At 43.4% G+C, this 26,423-nt stretch overlaps 1 protein-coding gene across 1 annotated transcript in view; it reads left to right on the forward strand.

Moving 5' to 3' along the window:
* LOC129868196 (follistatin-related protein 4-like) overlaps nt 1-26,423 on the forward strand; it is a 234,638-nt gene that overhangs the window by 203,221 nt on the left and 4,994 nt on the right. Inside the window, exons 8-15 of the mRNA XM_055941940.1 lie at nt 5,773-5,893; nt 8,610-8,771; nt 11,922-12,056; nt 12,604-12,630; nt 13,431-13,549; nt 14,117-14,266; nt 16,964-17,071; nt 26,295-26,404. Coding sequence (XP_055797915.1) covers nt 5,773-5,893; nt 8,610-8,771; nt 11,922-12,056; nt 12,604-12,630; nt 13,431-13,549; nt 14,117-14,266; nt 16,964-17,071; nt 26,295-26,404 — 932 coding nt within the window. The remainder of the gene's footprint in view (nt 1-5,772; nt 5,894-8,609; nt 8,772-11,921; nt 12,057-12,603; nt 12,631-13,430; nt 13,550-14,116; nt 14,267-16,963; nt 17,072-26,294; nt 26,405-26,423) is intronic.

Genomic DNA, 26,423 nt, shown 5'->3' on the forward strand with positions numbered 1-26,423 from the left:
TTAAAAAAAGCCAGACTATGGTTTGCAACTGCAAATTGGGACAAAGATCGTACTTTTTGGAGAAATGTCCTCTGGTCTGATGTAACAAAAATAAAACGGCTTGGCCATAATGACCATCGTTATGTTTTGAGGAAAACGGGGGACGCTTGCAGGCCGAAGAACACCATCCCAACCATGAAGCACGGGGGTGGCAGCATCATGTTGTGGGGGTGCTTTGCTACAGGAGGGACTGGTGCACTTCACAAAATAGATGGCATCATGAGGTAGGAAAATTATATGGATATATTGAAGCAACATCTCAAGACATCAGTCAGGAAGTTAAAGCTTGGTCGCAAATGGGTCTTCCGAATGGACAATCACCACAAGCATACTTCCAAAGTTGTGGCAAAATGGCTTAAGGACAACAAAGTCAAGGTATTGGAGTGGCCATCACAAAGCTCTGACCTCAATCCTATAGAAAATATGTGGCAGAACTGAAAAAGCGTGTGCGAGCAAGGAGGCCTACAAATCTGACTCAGTTACACCAGCTTTGTCAGGAGGAATGGGCCAAAATTCACCCAACTTATTGTGGGAAGCTTGTGGAAGGCTACCTGAAATGTTTGACCTAAGTTAAACAATTTAAAGGCAATGCTACCTAATACTAATTGAGTGTGTGTTAACTTCTGACCCACTGGGAATGTGATGAATTAAATTAAAGCTGAAATAAATCATTATCTCTACTATTATTCTGACATTTCACATTCTTAAAATAAAGTGGTGAGCCTAACTGACCTAAGACAGTGAACTTAAAAAAATTAAATGTCAGGAAATGTGAAAAACTGAGTTTGAATGTATTTGGCTAAGGTGTATGTAAACTTCCGACTTCAACTGTAAGTGTACAGCCACTCCACTGTATTCAATCAGTTTTTTTGAACAATAATTAAAAATAATTATTAAATATATATTTTACCCCTTTTTCATGGTATCGAATTGGTAGTAGTTACTGTCTTGTCTCATCGCTGCAACTCCCGTACAGACTGGGGAGAGACGAAGGTCGAGAGCCATGCATCCTCCGAAACACAACCCAACCAAGGCGCACTGCTTCTTAACACAATGCACATCCAACCCGGAAGCCAGCCGCACCAATGTGTCGGAGGAAACACCATACACCTAGTGACCTGGTCAGCATGCACTGCGTCCAGCCCACCACATGAGTCACTAGTGCACTATGAGACTATGCTGGCCAAACCCTCCCTAACAACGCTCGGTCAATTGTGCGTCGCCCCATGAGCCTCCCGGTCGCGGCCGGCTGCGGCAGATCCTGGGCTTGAACTCAGAATCTCTGGTGGCACAGTGGTCTAAGTCACTGCATCACAGTGCTAGCTGTGCCACCAGAGATTCTGGGTTCAAGCCGGAAGCCGGGAGACGCATGAGGTCCGTAATTTGAGTCACAACATGTTGACACTAAGAAAATAAATAGAAATGTATGATCCAGTGTGGTGCCCACCGAAGCCTCCCTCCCTGACCATGTGCTTTCGCTCTCCAAGGCTGACGTGGGGGAAAACTCTCAAAAGAGTGAATATTCACAAAGCTGACCAGCCGGCGGGCGTCTTCTCAAACATCATAAACCTCTCCGTAGTCCCTACTTGTTTCAAGGTGACTACCATCGTTCCAGTGTCCAAGAAAACCAAGGTGACATGAAGTGTTTTGAGAGGCTTGCCACTTCAAGGCCAGCATGCCAGGCACACTGGACCCCCAGATGCCATTTCCATCGCTATTCACAAGTCCCTAACACATCTGAACACGAGGAACACCTATGTGTTAATTGACTACAGTTTAGCATTCAACACAATTGTACCCTCCAAGCTCGTCAACAAGCTCAGAGCCCTGTGTCTGGAACCTACCCTCTGCCACTGGATCCTGGACTTCCTGATGAGCAGACCACAGGCTGTAAGGATTGGCAACAATACCTCCTCTTTACTGACTCAACCCATGGGCCATCCAGGGCTGTGTTCTCAGCCCTCTGCTGTACTCCCTGTTCACCCACGACTGTGTAGCTTTGCACAAGGCCAACTCCATCATCAGGTTTGCTGACGACACCACAACTGTAGGCCTGATAACCAACAAAGATGAGTCAGCTTATAGGTAGGAGGTAAGTCGACGGGCATTATGGTACCAGGACAACAACCTCTCCCTCAGCATCAGCAAAACAAAGGAGTTGATTGTTGACTTCAGTTAGCAGAGGAGGGAACATGCCTTGATCTACATCAACAGGACTGCAGTAGAGATAGTCAGCAGTTTTAAGTTCCTCGGCGTTCACATCACAGAGGACTTGACATGGACCAACAACACCACCACTCTTGTCAAAAGGGCGCAACAGCGTCTCTACTTCCTAAGGCAGTTGAAGAAATTCGGCATGCCACCCCGGGTCCTCTGCAAATACTACAGCTGGACCATCGACAATATCCTGACCAGTTGCATCACAACGTGGTACAGGAATTGCTCCATCCACGACCAAAAGGCCCACCATCAAGGACCCCACACACCCCAGCAATGAGCTGTTCATTCCCTTACCATCAGGTTAACTGTATCGGAGCATGAGGTCTGATACCAACAGGCTTAGAGACCGTTTCTATCTACAAGCCATCAGACTGCTGAACACTTGAACTGGACTTACCACCTATGCTGACTCTCTGCACTCACGCACGCACGCACGCACACACGCACACACACACCAACACACATTCACGCTACATGTTGCAACTGCTGCTACCAGACTCTTATTTACTATTGCTAATACTCCACAATTTAAATGATTGTCACCCAATAGCTCCTTCCCCAAAACACGTGTAAATATTGGACTATAAATTGTGCCTTCCTGTATTATAATAAATGCTAATGTAACGATCTTCGTTGGGAGAAAGAGAGGAGGACCAAAATGCAGCGTGGTACGTATCCATAATGTCTTTTAATGAGAATGAATACAACAAAATACAAAACTAACAAAGTGAAACAAAATGAAAACCGAAACAGTCCCGAATGGTGAAAACACTGAAACGGAAAATAACTACCCACAAAACAAAATAGAAAACAAGCTCCCTAAGTATGGTTCCCAATCAGAGACAACGACTAACACCTGCCTCTGATTGAGAACCATATCAGGCCAAACGAAAAACCCAACATAGAAAAACAAAACATAGATAACCCACCCAACTCACGCCCTGACCACACTAAAACAAAGAAATAACAAAAGAACTAGGGTCAGAACGTGACAGCTAACATGTTTATTATATTCTACTGTCATTTACTTTATGTTCGTATTCTTATCTGTATTATTTCTTATTGTTGTTGCATTGCCTTTCATTGGACGGTGTGTAACGTGTGTATCTTTTACATACTACTAATCGAACTTGAAAGCTGTACATGATTTTCAGTATTTCTTGTTTAACCTTTCTAGCCCAGGGGTTCCGCTAGCGAAACACCCACAACATTCCGCTGAAAAGGCAGCGCGCAAAATTCTAAAACATATTTTTTAAATATGTAACTTTCACACATTAACAAGTCCAATAGAGCAAATGAAAGATAAACATCTTGTTAATCTAGCCATCGTGTCCGATTTTTAAAATGCTTTACAGCGAAAACACAACATATATTTATGTTAGATCACCACCAAATCCGAAAAACACACAGCCATTTTTCCCAGCCAAAGATAGTCACACAAAATCAGAAATAGAGATAAAATGAATCACTAACCTTTGATAATCTTCATCAGATGACACTCATAGGACATGTTGCACAATACATTTATGTTTTGTTTCGATAATGTGCATATTTATATCCACAAATCTCGGTTTACATTGGCGCCATGTTCAGAAATGCCTCCAAAATATCCAGAGTAATTACAGAGAGCCACGTCAAATAACAGAAATACTCATCATAAACTTTGATGAAAGATACATGTTTTACATATAATTAAAGATACACTGGTTCTTAATGCAACCGCTGTGTCAGATTTTTTTTTAACTTTAGGAAAAAGCATACCATGCAATAATCTGAGACGCCGCTCAGAAATACACAACATTTCTCCGCCATGTTGGAGTCAACAGAAATACGAAATTACATCATAAATATTCCCTTACCTTTGATGATCTTTCATCAGAATGCAGTGCCAGGAATCCTAGTTCCACAATAAATCGTTGTTTTGTTTGCTAATGTCCATTACTAGTGTCCAATTAGCTACTTTTGCTAGCACTTTTAGTTCACATGTCCAAACGCTGGCGCCGGTCCAGGCGAACTCGGACGAAAACTTCAAAAAGTTATATTCCAGGTCGAATAAACTGGTCAAATTAAGTAGAGAATCAATCTTCAGGATGTTGTTATCATATATATCCAATAACGTTCCAAACGGAGCATTTCTTCATGTCTGTATAAGTAATGGAACACATGGCCAAATCATGACTAGCGCGCGTGACCAGGAACTAGCATTCTGCCAGACCACTGACTCAAATAGCTGCCATCCGGCCCCACATCACACTAGAGGCTTCATTCCACGTTCTACAGACTGTTCACATCTAGTGGAAGGCGTAGGAAGTGCAAACAGATCCATATATTACAGGGAATTGAATAGGCGATGACTTTAACATCGACCCTTCTCAGAATTCTCACTTCCTGTTTGGAAGTTTGCCTGCCATATGAGTTCTGTTATACTCACAGACATAATTCAAACAGTTTTAGAAACTTCAGCGTGTTTTCTATCCAATAGTAATAATAATATGCATATATTAGCATCTGGGACAGAGTAGGAGGCAGTTCACTATGGGCACGCGATTCATCCATCCAAAGTGAAAATGCTGCCCCCTATCCCAAACAGGTTTTAATCATATAAACCTGTACTGGAACTAAATAAGAAGAATCAGCGCAACACAGTTAAGTTGATCTCTTATAGGGATAGACGCTGTAGGATAGATTTTCCTGGGGGGCCGCACATTTAGTTTTTTGCCCTAGCACGTCACAGCTGATTCAAATAGTCAAAACTTGGTTGGTTATTTGAATCAGCTGTGTAATGCTGGGGCAAAAACCATAACGTGTACCCAGGGGGGGGCCCATGATCGAGTTTGGGAAACCCTGCTGTACAGTAATTAATCTCTAAAGCAGTGTCTACTGTTTTCATATGTTCCGTAAAGCCTTTCTAATGTCCGTCCTAAGTATTTCCTCTTCAGTACCTTTCCTCACCTTAAAGCATAGAGACCATTATGTCCTCATCCACTCCCATCTCGTTAGTCTAATGAGAAACAGTAGCTTCTAAAGCACGTAGTGGGACGATCGCATGCGGCAATAAACTCCAAGTCTTTAGTCTCTGTTTAGGGAGAGATGTGTTTGGTTATTAAGGTAGCTAACTCCACACATCTGCACACTGTCAGTCCGCCACATACTGGGACACCACTGTTTAGTGTCTTAATCCTCCTTAAGCCTCGCTGAAACCCCAAGTGAGTTGTGCATCCTGAAAAACAACAACTGGCTCCATTAATCACTCTAATGTTCTTTGTATTTTTAACCCTTCCTATTTATCAGACTGATTGAGCGTGACGACAGGGCTCCAATCCCCATGCCCGTCCCAACATCTAGGGACCACGTTGATTCATGGTCTATATGCTTCTCATCACTCCATGGTCCCCTGTTGTGTGCCCTGCCTCCCTTACCTTCCCTCCTTTACTCCTCCCTTACCTCACATCCCTCCCCTCCCTTCTTCCCTCCCTCACCATCCTCCACTGCCACCTTCCTCTTCCCCAATAGGACTTTGGTGATGACGGCTCCCTCTACATCACCAAGGTGACAACCATCCATATGGGGAACTACAGCTGTCATGCGTATGGATATGAAGAACTCTGCCAGACCCATGTACTGCAGGTGAATGGTTAGTAATGGCATATACTTGACATTTCATGGTCATTTGATGGCATGTGTTCACCAGAATTATGACCTGACTAAATGTGTTACAGTTGCAGTGCAATCATCGCTGCGTTCAATGTTAAATTCCTGTTTTTTGTTGTTGGTTTTTGAATAAATGACAAATAGTTTTAATAGATAAATAGTTTGAATAGATAACAAATCATTTGAATACAGGTAGATAACAAGTAGTTTTAATAGATAACAAATAGTTTGAATAGATAACAAATAGTTTGAATAGATAACAAATAGTTTGAACAAATAGTTTGAATAGATAACAAAAAGTTTGAATAGATAACAAATAGTTTGAACAAATAGTTTGAATAGATAACAAATAGTTTGAATTGATAACAAATAGTTTGAACAAATAGTTTGAATAGATAACAAATAGTTTGAATAGATAACAAATAGTTTGAACAAATAGTTTGAATAGATAACAAATAGTTTGAACAAATAGTTTGAATAGATAACAAATAGTTTGAATAGATAACAAATAGTTTGAATAGATAACAAATAGTTTGAACAAATAGTTTGAATAGATAACAAATAGTTTGAATAGATAACAAATAGTTTGAACAAATAGTTTGAATAGATAACAAATAGTTTGAATAGATAACAAATAGTTTGAATAGATAACAAATAGTTTGAATAGATAACAAATAGTTTGAACACATAGTTTGTATAGATAACAAATAGTTTGAACACATAGTTTGAATAGATAACAAGTAGTTTGAATAGATAACAAATAGTTTGAATAGATAACAAATAGTTTGAATAGATAACAAATAGTTTGAATAGATAACAAGTAGTTTGAATAGATAACAAATAGTTTGAAAAGATAACAAGTAGTTTGAATAGATAAATAGTTTGAATAGATAACAAGTAGTTTGAATAGATAACAAATAGTTTGAATAGATAACAAATAGTTTGAATAGATAACAAATAGTTTGAATAGATAACAAATAGTTTGAATAGATAACAAATAGTTTGAACACATAGTTTGTATAGATAACAAATAGTTTGAACACATAGTTTGAATAGATAACAAATAGTTTGAACAAATAGTTTGAATTGATAACAAGTAGTTTGAATTTGAACAAAAAGTTAGATGCTTTCGTGGATGAAGGACCTTCCAGGGTCAGGACTGGCAATCCCTGTCTCAACCCCTGTCTCAACCCCTGTCTCAATCCCTGTCTTAACCCCTGTCTCAAATCTTGTCTCAAAGCCTGTCTTAACCCCTGTCTTAACCCCTGTCTCAACCCCTGTCTCAACCCCTGTCTCAAATCCTGTCTCAAAGCCTGTCTCAACCCCTGTCTCAACCCCTGTCTCAACCCCTGTCTCAACCCCTGTCTCAACCTCTGTCTCAACCTCTGTCTCAAATCCTGTCTCAATCCCTGTCTCAACCCCTGTCTCAACCCCTGTCTCAACACCTGTCTCGACCCCTGTCTCGACCCCTGTCTCGATCCCTGTATCGACCCATATCTCAATTCCTGTCTCAAATCCTGTCTCAACCCCTGTATCAAATCCTGTCTCAACCCCTATCTCAATCCCCGTCTCAACCCCCGTCTCAATCCCCGTCTCAATCCCCGTCTCAACCCCCGTTTCAACCCCTGTCTCAACCCCCGTCTCAACCCCCGTCTCAATCCCCGTCTCAACCCCCGTCTCAACCCCCGTCTCAATCCCCGTCTCAACCCCTGTCTCAACCCCTGTCTCAACCCCTGTCTCAACCCCTGTCTCAATCCCTGTCTCAACCCCTGTCTCAACCCCTGTCTCAAATCCTGTCTCAGACTCTCTTGGCAGCAACAGTGTCCCAATCACAAAACATGGCATTGTTTTCAACATGTCCCACATATTATCATAGAAAGCAAATCAAGTCTATACCCATGGTGTTTTACTCACCCTACTCAGATGATTCCACCCTGAGCATGTACAGTGTTATATCTACAGTACATCAAATAGCCAGCAGGAATCAGCTCAGAGGGGCTGACTGCAGGCACTTAGCAAAACACACTGCTCTACAAAATCATTCCCATAAGTCCTTTTTTGCTGAGACTACGCGTGATTGCCGGGCCTTCCTCTTCATTGAGGACCTTGGGAGTGCCGTCTGTACTGTATCAAATCAAAGATAACAATCTCAATTTACCGAGCATTATTTCATTTTGCTCGCACAGATATGCACAGACAAAAATAGCCTGAAATGATTTTCAATTAACAAGGATTATAGACGTGATTGTGTGTTGTAAGGCAGGATTTAGGCTAATTGCAAAACGATACAGCTGCATCTGAGACATTCAGTTGAAGAGGGAGGGAAATGTTTGCTTCCTGGAAGGAAGGTTATCTTCGAAGACAATTACCATGTGTTTGTGTTTGGATATGAAGTGTTTCACCTGTAAATAATGACTGGGGCTGCTCAACAAAGTGGATTTTCTTGCCTCTCCTATATTGTGTATGCCTTCAGATTCACCTTCTTAACTTCCTTCAAAGGTGGTCTTATTTGGTGTTATAAACATTTGCGCTGGACTCTGTTGTAACGCAGTGCCTGTAGCTATGTGTGATTTTGTGTGGTACTGGTGTGAAATGAAAGCCTCTCTGCCTGCTGTGCCTGTGTAATTATACCTCTCTGACTCCACTCTATTGTGGCTAAGTTTGTCTCTTTGTGTGTGTGTGTGTGTCTATGTATTCAGTTCCTCCAGTGATCCTGGTCTACCCAGAGACGCAGGCCCAGGAGCCTGGTGTGTCTGCCAGTCTGCACTGCCACGCCGACGGCATCCCAGACCCTAAGATTCTGTGGCTGAAGAACGGCATGGACCTGCAGCCCAGACCCTCCAAACAGCTCTCCCTCATCGGTAAGGCACCAGGCTACTCCTGCTCACACTCACAAGACTTTATGTGTTCTAAATTACACCCTATTCCCTATATAGTGCATTACTTTTGACAAGGGCCCATAGGCAATATATAGGAAATAGGGTGCCATTTGAGACGCACCCTGTTATTACCATCACAGCGACTCCTGTTTAGCAGACACACCATTATGAAGGGAACCATGGAGGTGTTGCTATACTACGGGCTTATTCTGTGTCACACCCTCCTGTGTTGCCAAATCCAAGTTTAGGGTCACCGTTTTGATTATTGTTATTTTGCCAGCCACTGATTTTAGAAGAGTAAATTTAAGATTTTAGAAGAGTATCCAATCCAAGCTTTTGAAGAACATGATAAAGAAAAGATAGAACAACCGTGTGTGAAAATGAATTATACAGCAGCCAGCCATGTGAGAGAGTTGAACGGGAATTTCAATTTCCGAGGGGACACAAGAGAGTGTTTTTTATGGAGTAACCCTCATTAGATAGCAGTTTACAGGCTGTGTGTGGATCATTACCTGTGGTAATAGCCTGTTATCAGACTTCAGATTCAGCTGAAACAAGGGAGGTTCTGCAAGGTTCATGTATACATTAACATCCTGCAATCCAGCTTCACGGATCTGCCAACTGTCACTCTCACAGCCCAGTTTAGACTTGGCAGATCCGTGGAGCTGGATTCCAGGATGTTCATTTAATTGCTATTTGGGGTAGATCTGAAAATACCCTTATATCTGGTAAATGTTTAACAGGGTGCTCAAACATAAGAGTCTACAGAATGAAGCCGTTTTCCAGAGTTATACTCTTAGCTTATTTGGCAGAATATTTGAACATTGGATCAGTATATATTCCAACTCAGAATTAGATTAGTTTCCCCTCTGGAACTAAGGCTAATGTTGGTCTTGTGGAACTCACTGATGCTGCCAGGATGAGGGGGAGGCTACAGTACTCACTGATGCTGCCAGGATGAAGGGGAGGCTACAGTACTCACTGATGCTGCCAGGATGAAGGGGAGGCTACAGTACTCACTGATGCTGCCAGGATGAGGGGGAGGCTACAGTACTCACTGATGTTGCCAGGATGAAGGGGAGGCTACAGTACTCACTGATGCTGCCAGGATGAAGGGGAGGCTACAGTACTCACTGATGCTGCCAGGATCCTCTACATCAGGGGTGTCAAACTCATTTCATGGAGAGCCTTGTGTCTGCTGGTTTTTTATTTTCCCTTTCAATTAAGACCTAGACAACCAGGTGAGGGGAGCTACTTACTGACCAGTGGCTTTAATTCATCAATCAAATACAAGGGAGGAGCAAAAACCCGCAGACACCATTGAGCTCTCTGTGGAATGAGTTTGACACATTTTATAGGGAAAGTAAAATAACTGAATGCATCGTCTGCATTTAACCCAACCCCTCTGAATCAGAGAAGTGCGGGGGGCTGCCATAATCAACATCCACGTCTTAGGATCCCGGGGAACAGTGGGTTAACTGCCTTGCTCAGGGGGAAAACAACAGATTTTGACCTTGTCAGCTCGGGGATTCGATACAACAACCTTCCGGTTACTGGCTCAACGCTCTAACTACTAGGCTACAATGGGAGTGTTCAATAGGCTCAACTATTAGGAAAAGGTGCTGTCCAAGGTCCTGACTGCTTAGCCCAACTGGGTTAGCCCAACTGGTGGTGCTGTCCAATGGCCTGACAGCTTAGCCCAACTGGTGGTACTGTCCAATGTCCTGACTGCTGAGCTCAACTGGTGGTGCTGAATGGACAGCTGCATTATCCCCTTTTGTATAGAGTAAGGACATATATCAGCTCTGTATATTTGTCTATATGACGCATTCTGAACGATTTACCTCACTACAAGTCGGAAAATCCCAGTATCTGTTCCCTTGTTATTCATTTTAAGTGAGAAAGTAATGCTTAACTATTGGCAAATTCTTAATTGATCAAGGCATGATTAAAATTGATCAAGGCATAATTCTGGATTAGATGTAATGGCGACAGTGTCTGGTGTTTAATGTGGGGCGGGTCACTCTGTACGTCATCACTTTACTCCCCCTAAAGAGGAGTTAGAAGAGTGAATCTGAATGCAAACTATTGTAGAAACTTCACCCATTTATCTGTGCATTTCACTAAAATAGACAGTTCAAATACAAACGTGTGTTTTTCAGGTGGTAGAATTGTCAGTAAAATCCATTGTTCTAAATGAGAATGAAGAAAATGTATATTGCATTATGTGTACATTGGTGCCTGTAAAAGTTGTTCATGTTAGCCCAGGGTTTATCTCAGGTCCTGGCTCTGTCAGGTCTTGTTCAGCACTATGAAGTTATCCTCCTCTGCCTGCCAGTTCACATTTAGGAGATACATGGAAAGAGATCAAGAGAGGGGGATCAAAGACGACAAAGAGAGGGAGGGAGAGATGAGAGGAGGAACGTGAAAGACTGGCACATGATCTTTGACACGGCTCGTGAAAGCAGCTGTCTGACACGGGTGTCCTTCACTCCTGTTGCAGTGTTGTGAAAATTGCCTTGTTGTGATCAAGGCAACACTGCAGCAGCGTGAGGATGAGGAGGGATGGATGTGAGTGTGAGAACAAGCCATAGATCACAAAGGGCTAGTGTCAGAGAGCTAGGGCTGCCTCTGCTGCCTCTGATAGCACTCACTGTGTCCTGAGATATATCACCTTTGCCTAAAACCTGACGAATACACACACACACACACACACACACACACACACACACACACACACACACACACACACACACACACACACACACACACACACACACACACACACACTAGTTGTACTGTCAGAGCGCTGCCTCTCTCTGATGATAGCACTCACTGTGTCCTGAGATATATCACCTTCCCCTGACACTAGATCTCTGGGAACAGAACAGAGAGGATTCAGTCAAAGGATATTTTGAGGAAGGGTTGTTGTGTTGTCATCACAAGGGTTCAGGCTTCAATGGCTTGTGTTAGTGAGACGTGGGTACATAGTTAGTTGGCTACTTAGATTAGCTTTGTTCATTCATTTAGAAAAACACAGTGAGTGTATTGCTAGGTGGGAGGATGTTACAGCCATGGAAAATGTGTACCGGTGTAGAAACATGTGGCTTAGCTGAGACTCCTCTGTAACAGCGAATGGGAGCGAGCTCCACATTGGCAGCGTACGCTATGAGGACACAGGAGCCTACACCTGCATTGCGAAGAACGAGGTGGGAGTGGACGAGGACATATCGTCTCTGTTTGTGGAGGACTCAGCTAGAAAGACACGTAAGTGACTGAGAGTTTACTTCAAGTAGAACATGGAAAAATGCCTCCGCGTTTTTCACAAGGTATTTTTGGCAATGAAAATGTATACAGTAATTAGCACAATGTTACAGTATATTGGCATAGAATTAACAAAAAGCTTACGCTTTATTCTATGGTATCTTTCTGTATAAAAGAAAACAATATGAGTGACATTTTTTTTTACAGCCTTTCGGTTTAGATTGTGTCAAATGCAATAAAACAACAAGGATACATTTATGTTATTGTGTTAATTGAAGTATTTCTGCGTCTGTAAAGAATCACTCTTGCTAAATGTGTTCTGTCCCACTTTTTTTAAATTACTTGATATGACATGGTATCTCTCTCTCTCTTTCTCCTGCCCGCCCTCTCTCCTTTTCTCCCTCTCTCTTTCCCTCTCTCTTTCACTCTCTCTTTCCCTCTCTCTTTCCCTCTCTCTTTCCCTCCCTCTTTCCCTCTCTCTTTCCCTCTCTCTTTCCCTCTCTCTTTCCCTCCCTCTTTTCCTCTCTCTTCTGTCATTCTGATGCTGCAGTTGCTAACATACTGTGGCGGGAGGAAGGTACTGAAATATACCGTTGTATAACAATTTGTACCATTTGTTTCTTTTCTTTTCAATTCACTTCTACAATGGACCAACATTCCTCTGAATGTCTATGTTTTGTACTGTAAATATGTTAATTTTGTATATTCATTATGTGTATATTTTCTTGCTGAAAACGTTATTTCACAAGACTTGACCATGAAAATATAACACAAATGCAAACAGTGTTTATACTGGGCTGGACCACATGTCAGCACACATAACTCTCCCTCTATATTCTAGTTGTGACACCACACACGTGTATGAGAATAACTACGGCTGATTAGAGAGCAGAGAGGCCCATTGTTTGAATCTTGTCCAGCCCTGATACTGATTGTGCACAGACAGTATCACCAGCCGTAATGTCCCATCATGACCGTGTCAGCAGCACTCAAGGTTTTGATTGTATCTGGTTATCCTATACAATGTGACCTGCCATTCCAACACAATATGCTTTTCCACAGCATAAACAGCCTTGCTGCATGTCCTTGTCCCTGTAAGCATCAATCTGTTGTCTAATTACCAGCTGTTGTTTAGAGTCAGGTGTCAGGCCTGCAAAATGTTCTCGAGATCATAGCGGCCATCAAGTTTCAAAAGGCGTCTCACAATGAACTCGCTAGACATGTTGTTCACAGTCACTGACTCTGCAGTGAAAATGCCTGACAACTCCATCAGTCATTGACTAGTTCAGGTGCTGCTAACAGGGTCTGTGTATTCTCTGTAAGGCTTTTGAATGTGAGAACGTCAGCAGAAGCTCTTTTGATTTCCTAACTCTCCAGGTTTGAGCGTGGGAAACATGTTCTATGTGTTCTCTGATGAGGGCATCACCGTGCTGCAGCCCAGCGAGTGTGAGATACGTAAACACATTGAACACACAGAGAGGATCGTGGCCAGCTATGTGAGTCCTCCTGTCAATCTATGTACTGGCTGTAGAAGATAATGATGCAGGTGTTTTGGGACTTTTTATGACTTGAGATGATATTGAAGATGTACTACCAATACATATGGAAAAAGCCTCACTCTTACAGATATACAGAGGTACACACATCCCCCTCACTCCACTACAATCCATTGCTAGTAACTGTGCCCTCCGTTCACTAAATGTTATAGGATTACTCATGTCCATTAGTCAAAGACCCCAGGTCAATAGCTCACAGTAACCCTGCACGTCTGTAATATACTAGAGAACATCACTCTCCCAAAGCAATGGGCTTTAGTTGATAAAAGTGGCTTGTTTCTCTGAGGGATTGAAGTTTTACTGGTTGCTGTAATTGTATTACAGATCGATACAAACTCAATAAGTCATGTGTTAGCCCATTGCTGCTGTAAACAGCATTTTCTCTGCCGTATGCATGAGAGAGAGGGGTTCACTCTTCGAATATGGTCCTGTGTGTGGAGTGATTAACTGCGGATTCACCTTCTTCTCATTCCTTCTTTCTCTCCCTCCATCCCGTTCTTTCTCCAGGAGGAAATGTGCCCTAAAAGTGAAGGTGTGTCCCCTCAGCACTGTTCGTGGTCCTCAGCGGTCAGTGTGAGGGATAAGTACATCTACGTCACCCAACCCCTTCAAAAACGCCTGCTGGTCATCGACACCCAGGCCCAGAAAGTGGTGCAGGTTGGTTGGTTTTATTAATCTTCTCTATAAGCCGTTTAGATGGCCGTCCCCCGAAGCTTTCACCAACAGTGGGATGATGGCTTGAATGAAAGTCATTATTTTTACCACAAGAAGAGAGAGGGAGAGAGAGTGAAAACAGATAGAGAAAGAAAGAAAGAGTTCAAAGAGAGGGAGAGAGAGAGCAAAGAGAGGGAGAGAGGGAGCAAAGAGAGGGAGAGAGAGAACAAAGAGAAGGAAAGAGAGGGAGCAGAGAGAGAGAGGGGGGAGTGGAGGGTGAAGAAGAGTGCTCAAAATAGAGAAGCTGGTGTTTTCCTCTCAATCGCCAAGCTCTGCCACACTTCTCCATACCCTCACTGGTGTGTGTGAGGGCACATCATGTCTTTCTCTCTACCTACTTCTCCCGCCCTCTATCTCTCTCTACCTCCCGCCATCTCTCTCTACCTCCCTTTCCCTCCATCTCTTTCTACCTCCCTTTCCCTCCCTCCATCCCTCTCAACCATCTCCAGTCGACACAGACGTTTCAGGAAGGCTTTTTTTAAAGAGTGAAAAATAACACCCTTATTCTAATCATGTATTTCCTTAACAACAACACCTAGCTAACCGTTACAAAATAGTCATTTTCATTTGCTGTCACGCTGCATGATAAAAGATCATGAACAATATTTATTTTACCTTTATTTAACTAGGCAAGTCAGTTAAGAACAGATTTTTATTTACAATGACGGCCTACACCGGCCAAACCCGGACGACACAGGGCCTAATGAGCGCCGCACCATGGGACTCCCAATCACGGCCGGTTGTGATACAGCCTGGATTCGAACCAGGGTGTCTGTAGTGACGCCTCAAGCACTGAGATGCAGTGCCTTAGACCTCTGCACCACTCGGGAGCACCATGAAGAATGAAGTTGTAGTTGTAGAACTATTTAGCAGAAGAAAGGCTGAAAAAAATGTCTGTTAAAAAACAGTGACATGATAGTGAATGAGTGTTGTGTCTATAACAAACTAGAAGTATACGTATGCTGAGATGAGTGGTCAGTTGCCTGTAAGTCTCATTGTTTGGTACAATGACCCCTCCCTCCACCCTCCTCTGACATGTGAGTGACAGCATGACGGTCAGAACCCCGCCATTCTCTGAGGGTCTGGCAGCGGGAGGGCTTTCCACACATACCTCACCAGTTGAAAATAAATAGGCTGACCTCCCATTACTGAACCCATGCCTCTGTCATGTTTCACTGGGGTTGCGATTGGGTAAGGGAGGGGGGTCGTCGTATGGCACGCTGCATGGCCATGGGAGCAGTTCATTGTTTGTGTTATTCCTCCCTGTTGACAATGCACCCGACCCAGTGTTGAGTCCCCATCTGTGTGTCTCTCTCTCTTCTTTCTTTCGTTCCCCCCTCCTCTCCCCTGTAACTATTCTCCAGGTCGTTGCTATAAATAACAATGTGTTCTCAGTCAACTTACCTGGGAAAATAAGGGTAAAATAAATGTCTCTCTCTTTCCTGGTTCTCTCTCTCTCTCAATTAAATTAAAGGGGCTTTATTGGCATAGGAAACATATGTTTACATTGCCAAAGCAAGTGAAATAAACAATAAACAATAAACAACAGTCAATTTTACACTCACACAAGTTCCAAAATAATAAAGACATTTCAAATGTCATATTATGTATATATACAGTGTTGTAATGATGTGCAAATAGTTAAAGTACAAAAGGGAAAATAAATAAACAGAAATATGGGTTGTATTTACAGTGGTGTTTGTTCTTCACTGGTTGCCCTTTTCTTGTGCCAACAGGTCACACATCTTGCTGCTGTGATTGCACACTGTGGTATTTCATCCAATAGATATAGGAGTTTATCAATTCTTTGTGGGTCTGTGTAATCTAAGGGAAATATGTATCTCTAATATGGTCACACATTTGGCAGGAGGTCAGGAAGTGCAGCTCAGTTTCCACCTCATTTTGTGGGCAGTGAGCACATAGCCTGTTTCTTCTTGAAAGCCAGGTCTGCCTACAGCGACCTTTCTCAATAGCAAGGCTATGCTCACTGAGTCTGTACATAGTCAAAGCTTTCCTTAAGTTTGGGTCAGTCACAGTGGTCAGGTATTCTGCCACTGTGTAATCTCTGTTTAGGGCCAAATAGCATTCTAGTTTGCTCCTGTTTTTGTTAATTTTGTTAAGTTATTATCTTTTTGTTTTCTAATAATTTGGTTGGGTCTAATTGTGTTGCTCTCCTGGGGCTCTGTTTGTGTTTGTGAACAGAGCCCCGGGACCAGCTTGCTTAGGGAGCTATTCTCCAGATTCATCTCTCTGTAGGTGATGGCTTTGTTATTGAAGGTTTGGGAATCGCTTCCTTTTAGGTGGTTGTAGAATTGAACAGCTCTTTTCTGGATTTTGATCATCTGCAGGTATCGGCCTAATTCTACTCTGCATGCATTATTTGGTGGTTTACGTTGTACACTGAGGATATTTTTGCAAAATTCTGAATTCCGAGTCTCAATTTGGTGTTTTTCCCATTTTGTGAATTCTTGGTTGGTGAGCGGACCACAGACCTCACAACCAAAAAGGGCAATGGGTTCTATAACTGATTCAAGTATTTTTAGCCAGATCCTAATTGGTATGTTGAATTGTATGTTCCTTTTGATGGCATAAAAGGCCTTTCTTGCCTTGTCTCTCAGATCGTTCTCTCTCTCTCTTCAGGCGGTAGAGACAGACCCTTTCCCGGTAAAGCTGCTCTATGACAAGTCACATGACCAGGTCTGGGTTCTAAGCTGGGGCAGCATGGAGAAGTCCCACCCAACCTTACAGGTAAGGAGTGATTGGTGTGTGGTGTGTGCAGGTGAGTGTGTGACTCTATCTTGGTCCATTCGCGTGCCTATGCGTACGTGTGTATAAGTGAGTATTTGTTTGTGTGAGTATTTAATATATTTACCAGTCAGCAAACTGAAATTCACAGCTGTGGCACTGTAGGCATGTGATCCAGTCCCTTTGGAGAGGATGTGTTGGAGACTTCACACTGTAGGCATGTGATCCAGTCCCTTTGGAGAGGATTTGTTGGAGACTTCACACTGTAGGCATGTGATCCAGTCCCTTTGGAGAGGATTTGTTGGAGACTTCACACTGTAGGCATGTGATCCAGTCCCTTTGGAGAGGATGTGTTGGAGACTTCACACTGTAGACATGTGATCCAGTCCCTTTGGAGAGGATGTGTTGGAGACTTCACACTGTAGACATGTGATCCAGTCCCTTTGGAGAGGATGTGTTGGAGACTTCACACTGTAGGCATGTGATCCAGTCCCTTTGGAGAGGATGTGTTGGAGACTTCACACTGTAGACATGTGATCCAGTCCCTTTGGAGAGGATGTGTTGGAGACTTCACACTGTAGACATGTGATCCAGTCCCTTTGGAGAGGATGTGTTGGAGACTTCACACTGTAGACATGTGATCCAGTCCCTTTGGAGAGGATGTGTTGGAGACTTCACACTGTAGACATGTGATCCAGTCCCTTTGGAGAGGATGTGTTGGAGACTTCACACTGTAGGCATGTGATCCAGTCCCTTTGGAGAGGATTTGTTGGAGACTTCACACTGTAGGCATGTGATCCAGTCCCTTTGGAGAGGATGTGTTGGAGACTTCCCACTGTAGACATGTGATCCAGTCCCTTTGGAGAGGATGTGTTGGAGACTTCACACTGTAGACATGTGATCCAGTCCCTTTGGAGAGGATGTGTTGGAGACTTCACACTGTAGGCATGTGATCCAGTCCCTTTGGAGAGGATGTGTTGGAGACTTCACACTGTAGACATGTGATCCAGTCCCTTTGGAGAGGATGTGTTGGAGACTTCCCACTGTAGGCATGTGATCCAGTCCCTTTGGAGATGATGTGTTGAAGACTTCCCACTGTAGACATGTGATCCAGTCCCTTTGGAGAGGATGTGTTGGAGACTTCCCACTGTAGACATGTGATCCAGTCCCTTTGGAGAGGATGTGTTGGAGACTTCACACTGTAGACATGTGATCCAGTCCCTTTGGAGAGGATGTGTTGGAGACTTCCCACTGTAGACATGTGATCCAGTCCCTTTGGAGAGGATGTGTTGGAGACTTCACACTGTAGACATGTGATCCAGTCCCTTTGGAGAGGATGTGTTGGAGACTTCACACTGTAGACATGTGATCCAGTCCCTTTGGAGAGGATGTGTTGGAGACTTCCCACTGTAGACATGTGATCCAGTCCCTTTGGAGAGGATTTGTTGGAGACTTCACACTGTAGGCATGTGATCCAGTCCCTTTGGAGAGGATGTGTTGGAGACTTCACACTGTAGACATGTGATCCAGTCCCTTTGGAGAGGATGTGTTGGAGACTTCACACTGTAGGCATGTGATCCAGTCCCTTTGGAGAGGATGTGTTGGAGACTTCACACTGTAGGCATGTGATCCAGTCCCTTTGGAGAGGATGTGTTGGAGACTTCACACTGTAGACATGTGATCCAGTCCCTTTGGAGAGGATGTGTTGGAGACTTCCCACTGTAGGCATGTGATCCAGTCCCTTTGGAGAGGATGTGTTGGAGACTTCCCACTGTAGACATGTGATCCAGTCCCTTTGGAGAGGATGTGTTGGAGACTTCCCACTGTAGACATGTGATCCAGTCCCTTTGGAGAGGATGTGTTGGAGACTTCACACTGTAGACATGTGATCCAGTCCCTTTGGAGAGGATGTGTTGGAGACTTCCCACTGTAGACATGTGATCCAGTCCCTTTGGAGAGGATGTGTTGGAGACTTCCCACTGTAGACATGTGATCCAGTCCCTTTGGAGAGGATGTGTTGGAGACTTCCCACTGTAGACATGTGATCCTGTCCCTTTGGAGAGGATGTGTTGGAGACTTCACACTGTAGACATGTGATCCAGTCCCTTTGGAGAGGATGTGTTGGAAACTTCACACGTGAGGGATGATCACATGTGTGGATGTGTTTCAGGCCCACAGGAGTTTTGGCCAATGGGAGCCCTGAGCTCAGAGCTGGCTTATGTTTCTGGGAGAGCCATCATAGTGTTTATAGGGTTGAGGTAATAGAGGACAGCAACACAGCTCCATATACTACAACTGTCAAGGGATTACTTTGTCATTTTGCAACAGACACAACATGTTTATTGTTATTTTCCTCTTCCTTTGGAGGTTGTTATCCTATTAAAATGTTGTGAGAACATTCTGTTTGTCAGTAGTCGGTAGGTGGAGAGGAGGAAACAGTCTTATTAGCAAGGGAGAGGATGGAACGCTTGTCAGTTTGGGCTCATTGTGAAATCCTAATGTGTTCTCACTCCCCTGTCCAAGCGGGATGCAATGGGTCCCAAAGAAAGAGATAGAAAAGTGCCTTTTAAAAACAGCATTGCTATCTCAAACAAGGTGATTTTCTACTCATTTAATTAATTCTTCAAATTGTTGTATAGTCTCAAACTGCTCTGCAGAAGTGTTCAGGTGAATTGTCAGAACTACTAAAACATGCCTGGTGTTCTGTAGTCGCTCTATAGTAATGAATAATTACAAAACGAGGCTTGAATCATTCAGTCTAGAATGCAATTTCAGGAAATCTGCATAACTGGCTGTAAGGCATATGGATCGCACCACAAATAAATGGCTTGATAATGTCATTATTATTTGGAATGCAAGAAATTGACGTGAGCATCAACAGTTCTGCTGTCTCCACTGGAGGCAATTCAAAATGTCAAACACCTCCTTTTTTAATTGCTCAATATCTCTAAGCAAACATGAGTGAGATTGACAATCCATTAGATAAGACTAATGAAGGAGCAGGGATGCTGAGAGGTGAGGATGTAGCTTAAGAGAATGTAGCTTAAATGCAGACCAGACAGGATTCATCTGATGACATTGAGGAGTTTACCACATTGAGGAGTTTACCACATAAGTCACCAGCTTCATTAATAAGTGCATCGACGACGTCGTCCCCACAGTGACCTTTCTTACTCTCAAACTGGTCTCACTGTCGATGTATGCACGTGCCGATCCTGGCTATTCAGAGACAGCAAATGATGCGGAGGTGAAAGAGAATGTGGGGTATGCTAACACTAGGGTTTAGAAACATGGCAACATGAGCTTACAACATATTACAGTGGCAAGATCACGGATTACAAAGGGAAACCCAGCCATGAGCTGCCCAGTGATGCGAGCCTACCAGATGAGCTAAATGCCTTCTATGCTCGCTTTCGAGGCAAGCAACATTAAGCCTTGCATGAGAGCACCAGCTGTTCTGGACGACTGTGTTATCTCGCTCTCCATAGAAGATGTGAGTAAGACCTTTATACAGGTTAACATTCAAAAGGCCGCTGGGCCACACAGATTACCAGGACGCGTACTCAGAGCATGCACTGACTAGCTGACAAGTGTCTTCGCTGACATTTTCAACCTCTCCCTGACCCAACCAGATTCAGAGTGTTTAATAGTCACATGTACAGAGTTGCAGGTGTGATTGCAGGGTACAGTGAAAATATCAGCCAACATGCAGGACAAAATTTAATATTTAAAAAAAAATAGTAATAAAAACAACAATAGAAAAAGCACTATATACACATCATAACTGTAGCAGTCTGTAATAGCTACATATTTCAAGTAGCCAAGCAAAGTCCATGTACCCACGAACACCAAGGTAACCTGTCTAAATGACTATTGCCCCGTAGCACTCACATCTGTAGCCATGAAATGCTTTGAAAGGCTGGTCATGGCTCACATCAACATCATCATCTCAGACACCCTGGACCCACTGCAATTCGCATACCGACCCAACAGATCCACAGATGATGTAATCTCATTACTCTACATTTCCCTCTCCCACCTGGACAAGAGGAACACCTATGTAGGAATACTGTTCACGCTGTTCATGCTGTTCATTGACTACAGCTCAGCCTTCAACACCATAGTGCCCACCAAGTTCATCACTAACCTCAGGACCCTGGGACTGAACACTTCCCTCTGCAACTGGATCCTGGACTTCTTAACGGGCCGCCCTCAGGTGGTGATGGTAGGCAATAACACATCCACCACGCTGACCCTCAACACGGGGGCCGCTCAGGGGTGCGTGATTAGTTCCTTTCTGTATTCCTTGTTCATCCACCACGCTGACCCTCAACACGGGGGCCCCTCAGGGGTGCGTGATTAGTTCCTTTCTGTATTCCTTGTTCATCCACCACGCTGACCCTCAACACGGGGGCCCCTCAGGGGTGCGTGATTAGTTCCTTTCTGTATTCCTTGTTCATCCACCACGCTGACCCTCAACACGGGGGCCCCTCAGGGGTGCATGATTAGTTCCTTTCTGTATTCCTTGTTCATCCACCAATGCGTTATTAAGTTTGCTGACGACACGATTATAGTAGGCCTGATCACTGATGATGATGAGACAGCCTATAGGAAGGAAGTTATTGACCTGATAGTGTGGTGCCAGGACAACACCTCTCCCTCAACGTCAGCAAGACAAAGGAGCTGATCGTGGACTACAGGAAATGGAGGACCGAGCACTCCCCGATCTACATCGACAGGGCTGTAGTCGAGCGGGTCGAGAGCTTCAAGTTCCTCGGTGTCCACATCATTAAGGAATTCACATGGTCCACACACACCAACACAGCTGTGAAGAAGGCGCAACAATGCCTCTTCCCCCTCAGGAGGCTGAAAAGCTTGGCATGGGCCCTCAGATCCTCAAAAAGTTATATAGCTGCACCATTGAGAGCATCTTGACTGGCTGCATCTGACTGGTATGGCAACTGCTTGGCATCCGACCACAAGGCGCTACAGAGGGTAGTGCGTAATGCTCAGTACATCACTGGGGACGAGCTCCCTGCCATCCATGACCTCTATACCAGGCGGTGTCAGTGAAGGCCCTAAAAATTGGCAGACTCCAGCCACCCAAGGCATAGACTGTTCTCTCTGCTACTGCACGGCAAGTGGTACCGATGCACGTCTGAAACCAACAGGACCCTGAACAGCTTCTACCCCCAAGCCATAAGACTGCTAAATAGTTAACCAAATAGCTACCAGGACAATCTCAATTGATCCTTTTTGCGCTAACTCTTTTGACTCATCACATACGCTTCTGCTACTGTTTACTATCTATCCTGTTGCCTAGTCACTTTTCCCTACCTATGTGTACAAATCTACCTCAATTACCTCGTACCCCTAACATTGACTCGATACTGGTACCAAGAGTATATAGCCAGGTCATCATTACTCATTGTGTATTTATTCCTCCTGTTATTATTATTCTCTCTGCATTGTTGAGAAGGGCCCATAAGTAAGAATTCCATTGTTAGTCTACACCTGGTGTTTTACGAAATATGTGACAAATAACATTTTATTGTATTTGATTTGATTTAAGATCCCATTTCACATTACTTCACCCTTATACTACAGTGTAATATTCATATTAAAGTGGGGACCTATAGGAGATAAAGCATTTCTTAATAGCATTGAGATTCACCAGTCTGCCTTGAAATGAGTGCAGTTCAATATAAAAGCCACTCAGTCAGTACAAACCAATTCCCCTTCAGGTATTAAAGTACAGTAGGAGTAATACAGTAGAGAAAATAACAGCTGAGGTAAAAACACAGTAACACTGTGTAACACGGTGCGTATGATCCATTAGGATGAGCGATGACAGGGTAATGGTATGAGTTTCCGAACACCCTGAGCGTGTGAGAGCATTACTTCCTGATTAGACATGAGTAATATTATGTATGAGTCCGATCATTAACTATGGACCTTTGTAACAATGTAACAATTTTAATGCCCTTTTTTTTAACAAGGTTTCTCTTCAAACCCTGTAGGGGTTAGAAGTACAAGGGGTATCTGTTTTTAAAGTCGGTTATGAGCAGAGCTGATATGAGGGGCTCTGTAGCTATGTAGACTGTAGTTTTTAAAGTTGGTTATGAGCAGAGCTGATATGAGGGACTCTGTAGCTATGTAGACTGTAGTTTTAAAAGTCGGTTATGAGCAGAGCTGATATGAGGGGCTCTGTAGCTATGTAGACTGTAGTTTTTAAAGTTGGTTATGAGCAGAGCTGATATGAGGGACTCTGTAGCTATGTAGACTGTGGTGACAAAGGGAGCCGCATTAAACTTGTCTTATTTTCTCTGCGAGTAGTTCACTCACAAGAAGACAGCAAAATCCTAAATCTGGCCCACCACTGACAATGTGATGGTGTTAGAGCTTTAGTGAGGATGGCACAGACTTCAGATTAGTATCTATCAGTGGAGGCTCCTCCGAAGAGGAAGGGGAGGATCATCCACCTCAGTAAATGTCATAAAATTACATTTTTTTAAACATTGAAAAATATATCCTTTTTAGATAAAATTATACTAAATGTCACCAAAGAATTGATTAAAACACAGTGTTTTGCAACGAAGGTCTACAGTAGCCTCAGCAGCACTCTGTAGGGTAGCACCATGGTGTAGCCATCATCCTCCTGGTACATTGACTTCAATGCAACACTATCAACAAGGCAGGTCCTACAGGCCCTAGTTTTGTCGCACCTTGACTAATGTTCAGTCGTGTGGTCAAGTGCCACAAAAAAAGACTTAGGAAAATTGCAATTAGCTCAGAACAGGGCAGCACAGCTGGACCTTGGATGTACACAGAGAGCTAATATGAATGTCAATCTCTCCTGGCTCAAAATGGAGGAGAGATTGACTTCATCACTACTTGTATTTATGAGAGGTATTGACATGTTGAATGTACCAAACTGTCTGTCTAAACTACTGGCACACAGCTCAGACACCCATGTATACCCCACAAGAGGTGTCTTCACAGTCCCCAAGTGTAGAACAGACTATGGGAGGCACACATTACTACATAGAGCCATGACTACATGGAACTCTATTCCACATCAAGTAACTGACACAAGCAGTAAAATTTGATTGAAAAAAACACCTTATGGAGCAGTGGGGACTGTGAAGCAACACAAACATTGGCACAGGTACAGACACATGCGTGCACACACACACACACACACACACACACACACACACACACACACACACACACACACACACACACACACACACACACACACACACACACACACACACACACACACACACACACACACACACACACACACACACACACACACACTATACATACACATGGATTTAGTACTGTAGATATGCAGTAGTGGTGGAGTAGGGGCCTGAGGGCACACAGTGTGTTGTGAAATCTGTGAATGTATTGTAATGTTTTAAAATTGTATAAACTGCCTCAATTTTGCTTGACCCCAGGAAGAGTGCCAGGCTAATGGGGATCCATAATAAATGCACCACCTTCCATAGACTTACACAGTAATTATGACAACTTCTGCAGGACATCCTCCAACCTATCAGAGCTCTTGCAGCATGAACTGACATGTTGTCCACCCAACCAAAGAGCAGAGAGCAAATCTAGTACTGAAAGCGTGAGCTACAGCTAGCTAGCACTGCAGTGCATAAAATGTGGTGAGTAGTTGACTCAAAGTGAGAGAAAGACAATAGTTGAACAGTTTTCAACAAATTGATTTCTTCAAAAATTAAGAAGCGAGAGAGAGAGTATTTTTTTTTACTTTCAGTTTTTACTTACTAGTAAATGCAGCTCACTACTTTAGTTACTCAAACACCGGGCTCAAACAGAGGGATGGTATACTAGCTAGCTGGCTATGATTATCCAACACAACACTAGAACTCTTCCAAGTCAAAATAAGCTTTTGGTTTTATTAATTTATTGCCACCTGGGCCCACCGCTGTAACTGCTTACTGACTATACACTATAATATTACTGCATGATTGTAGTGGGTTTACTAATGTATTAGTTCTATTAGCTACTGTATGTTGACTAGGACGTTACTTTAGCTAATATGGTGACAACGATGTAGGCTGTGTGTAGCGGTATGACATGGTTTGGCTTGGAAAGGTTTTTTCACCTGGTCACATACAGCTGATGTGTTGTTCATTGAAGTCCATGAACGAAGGGAAAAGGTGAGAGGAGGAGAGTGCATAGAGGCTAGAAGTAATACAACATGGCTGCTATGAAAGTGATCTGTGTTTATGCATGATCAGAGGTGTATTCATTCTGCTGATTCTGTTGAAAAACATTTCTTAAACGGAAGCAAACGAAACTGTTATAAAAAAAAATACTGAATTTGTCCAATGGAAACTCTCGTTTGCAACTGTTGGACTAATGATTACACCCTAGATAAGATAGATGCAGGCAAGAATGTGCAAGGCGGTATTGAATGTGTCACTATCTGTCGTCTCAAATTTTTCTCTCCACCTGTGTACACCTACGTTGTACACTTTCATTCATAGGCTAGGTTGTAGCAACCTCAAGATGGGTATAGGGAAAATTTGAGTATCATGTAGTAGCCTAAACCTATCAATGTTACATTGAGCTGGGTGAAGAAATATGAATGACAGTCATCCAACATGCTGTTATAGAAATAAGGCCATGCTCATAAAGAAAATAATCATCCTCCTGCTTAATATACTGTTATGGAAGAACAAGTCATTTGATTGGCTACTGCGGGGTCTGATGTATGGACAAGGCAGTGGTATTATACAGTAAACATCCCACTAGTCCTTGACAGTGACCTGATAATGTAGAGTACCTGATGAAGCATGTGTCATGTACGTACTGGGGGGGGGGGGGGGGGATTGGCAAAGAGAGTGGATGGATAGATCGTCCAATGAGAAATGGGATTTGTCAGACCGATGCCTTTGACTTGTGAGATAGCAGCTTTATCTGTGTCTCTCCTAAAGCAACAATTACCCAATACAATCCTCTATCAGGTTTTGAGGTGAGGCCATATTGCATGAGCCTAGCTATACTGCTCTATGTAGATCCTTATCTGCAATAGGATATACGGCAACATTAACATCTGACTGTTTTGCTGTTATGTTTCAGTACAGTTTCCGACCCATGCTTTCTCTTACTGTTTTCTGGTTGGGTAGGTGATACTTGTATTTGTATATTTCCTTTTCTCATGTTCTTCTTTGCTCCGTTCCAGGTGATTCCCCAGGCCAGTGTTGGAGAGGTGCACCACACCATCCGCACCCCCTTCCAGAGGGTTGATGACTTCTTCATCCCTCCAACCAACCTCATCATCACTCACGTCAGGTACGGATGTCCCGCTAGC

The sequence above is a fragment of the Salvelinus fontinalis genome, chromosome 13 (genome assembly GCF_029448725.1).
Source record: "Salvelinus fontinalis isolate EN_2023a chromosome 13, ASM2944872v1, whole genome shotgun sequence".
Taxonomy (NCBI): Eukaryota; Metazoa; Chordata; class Actinopteri; order Salmoniformes; family Salmonidae; genus Salvelinus; species Salvelinus fontinalis.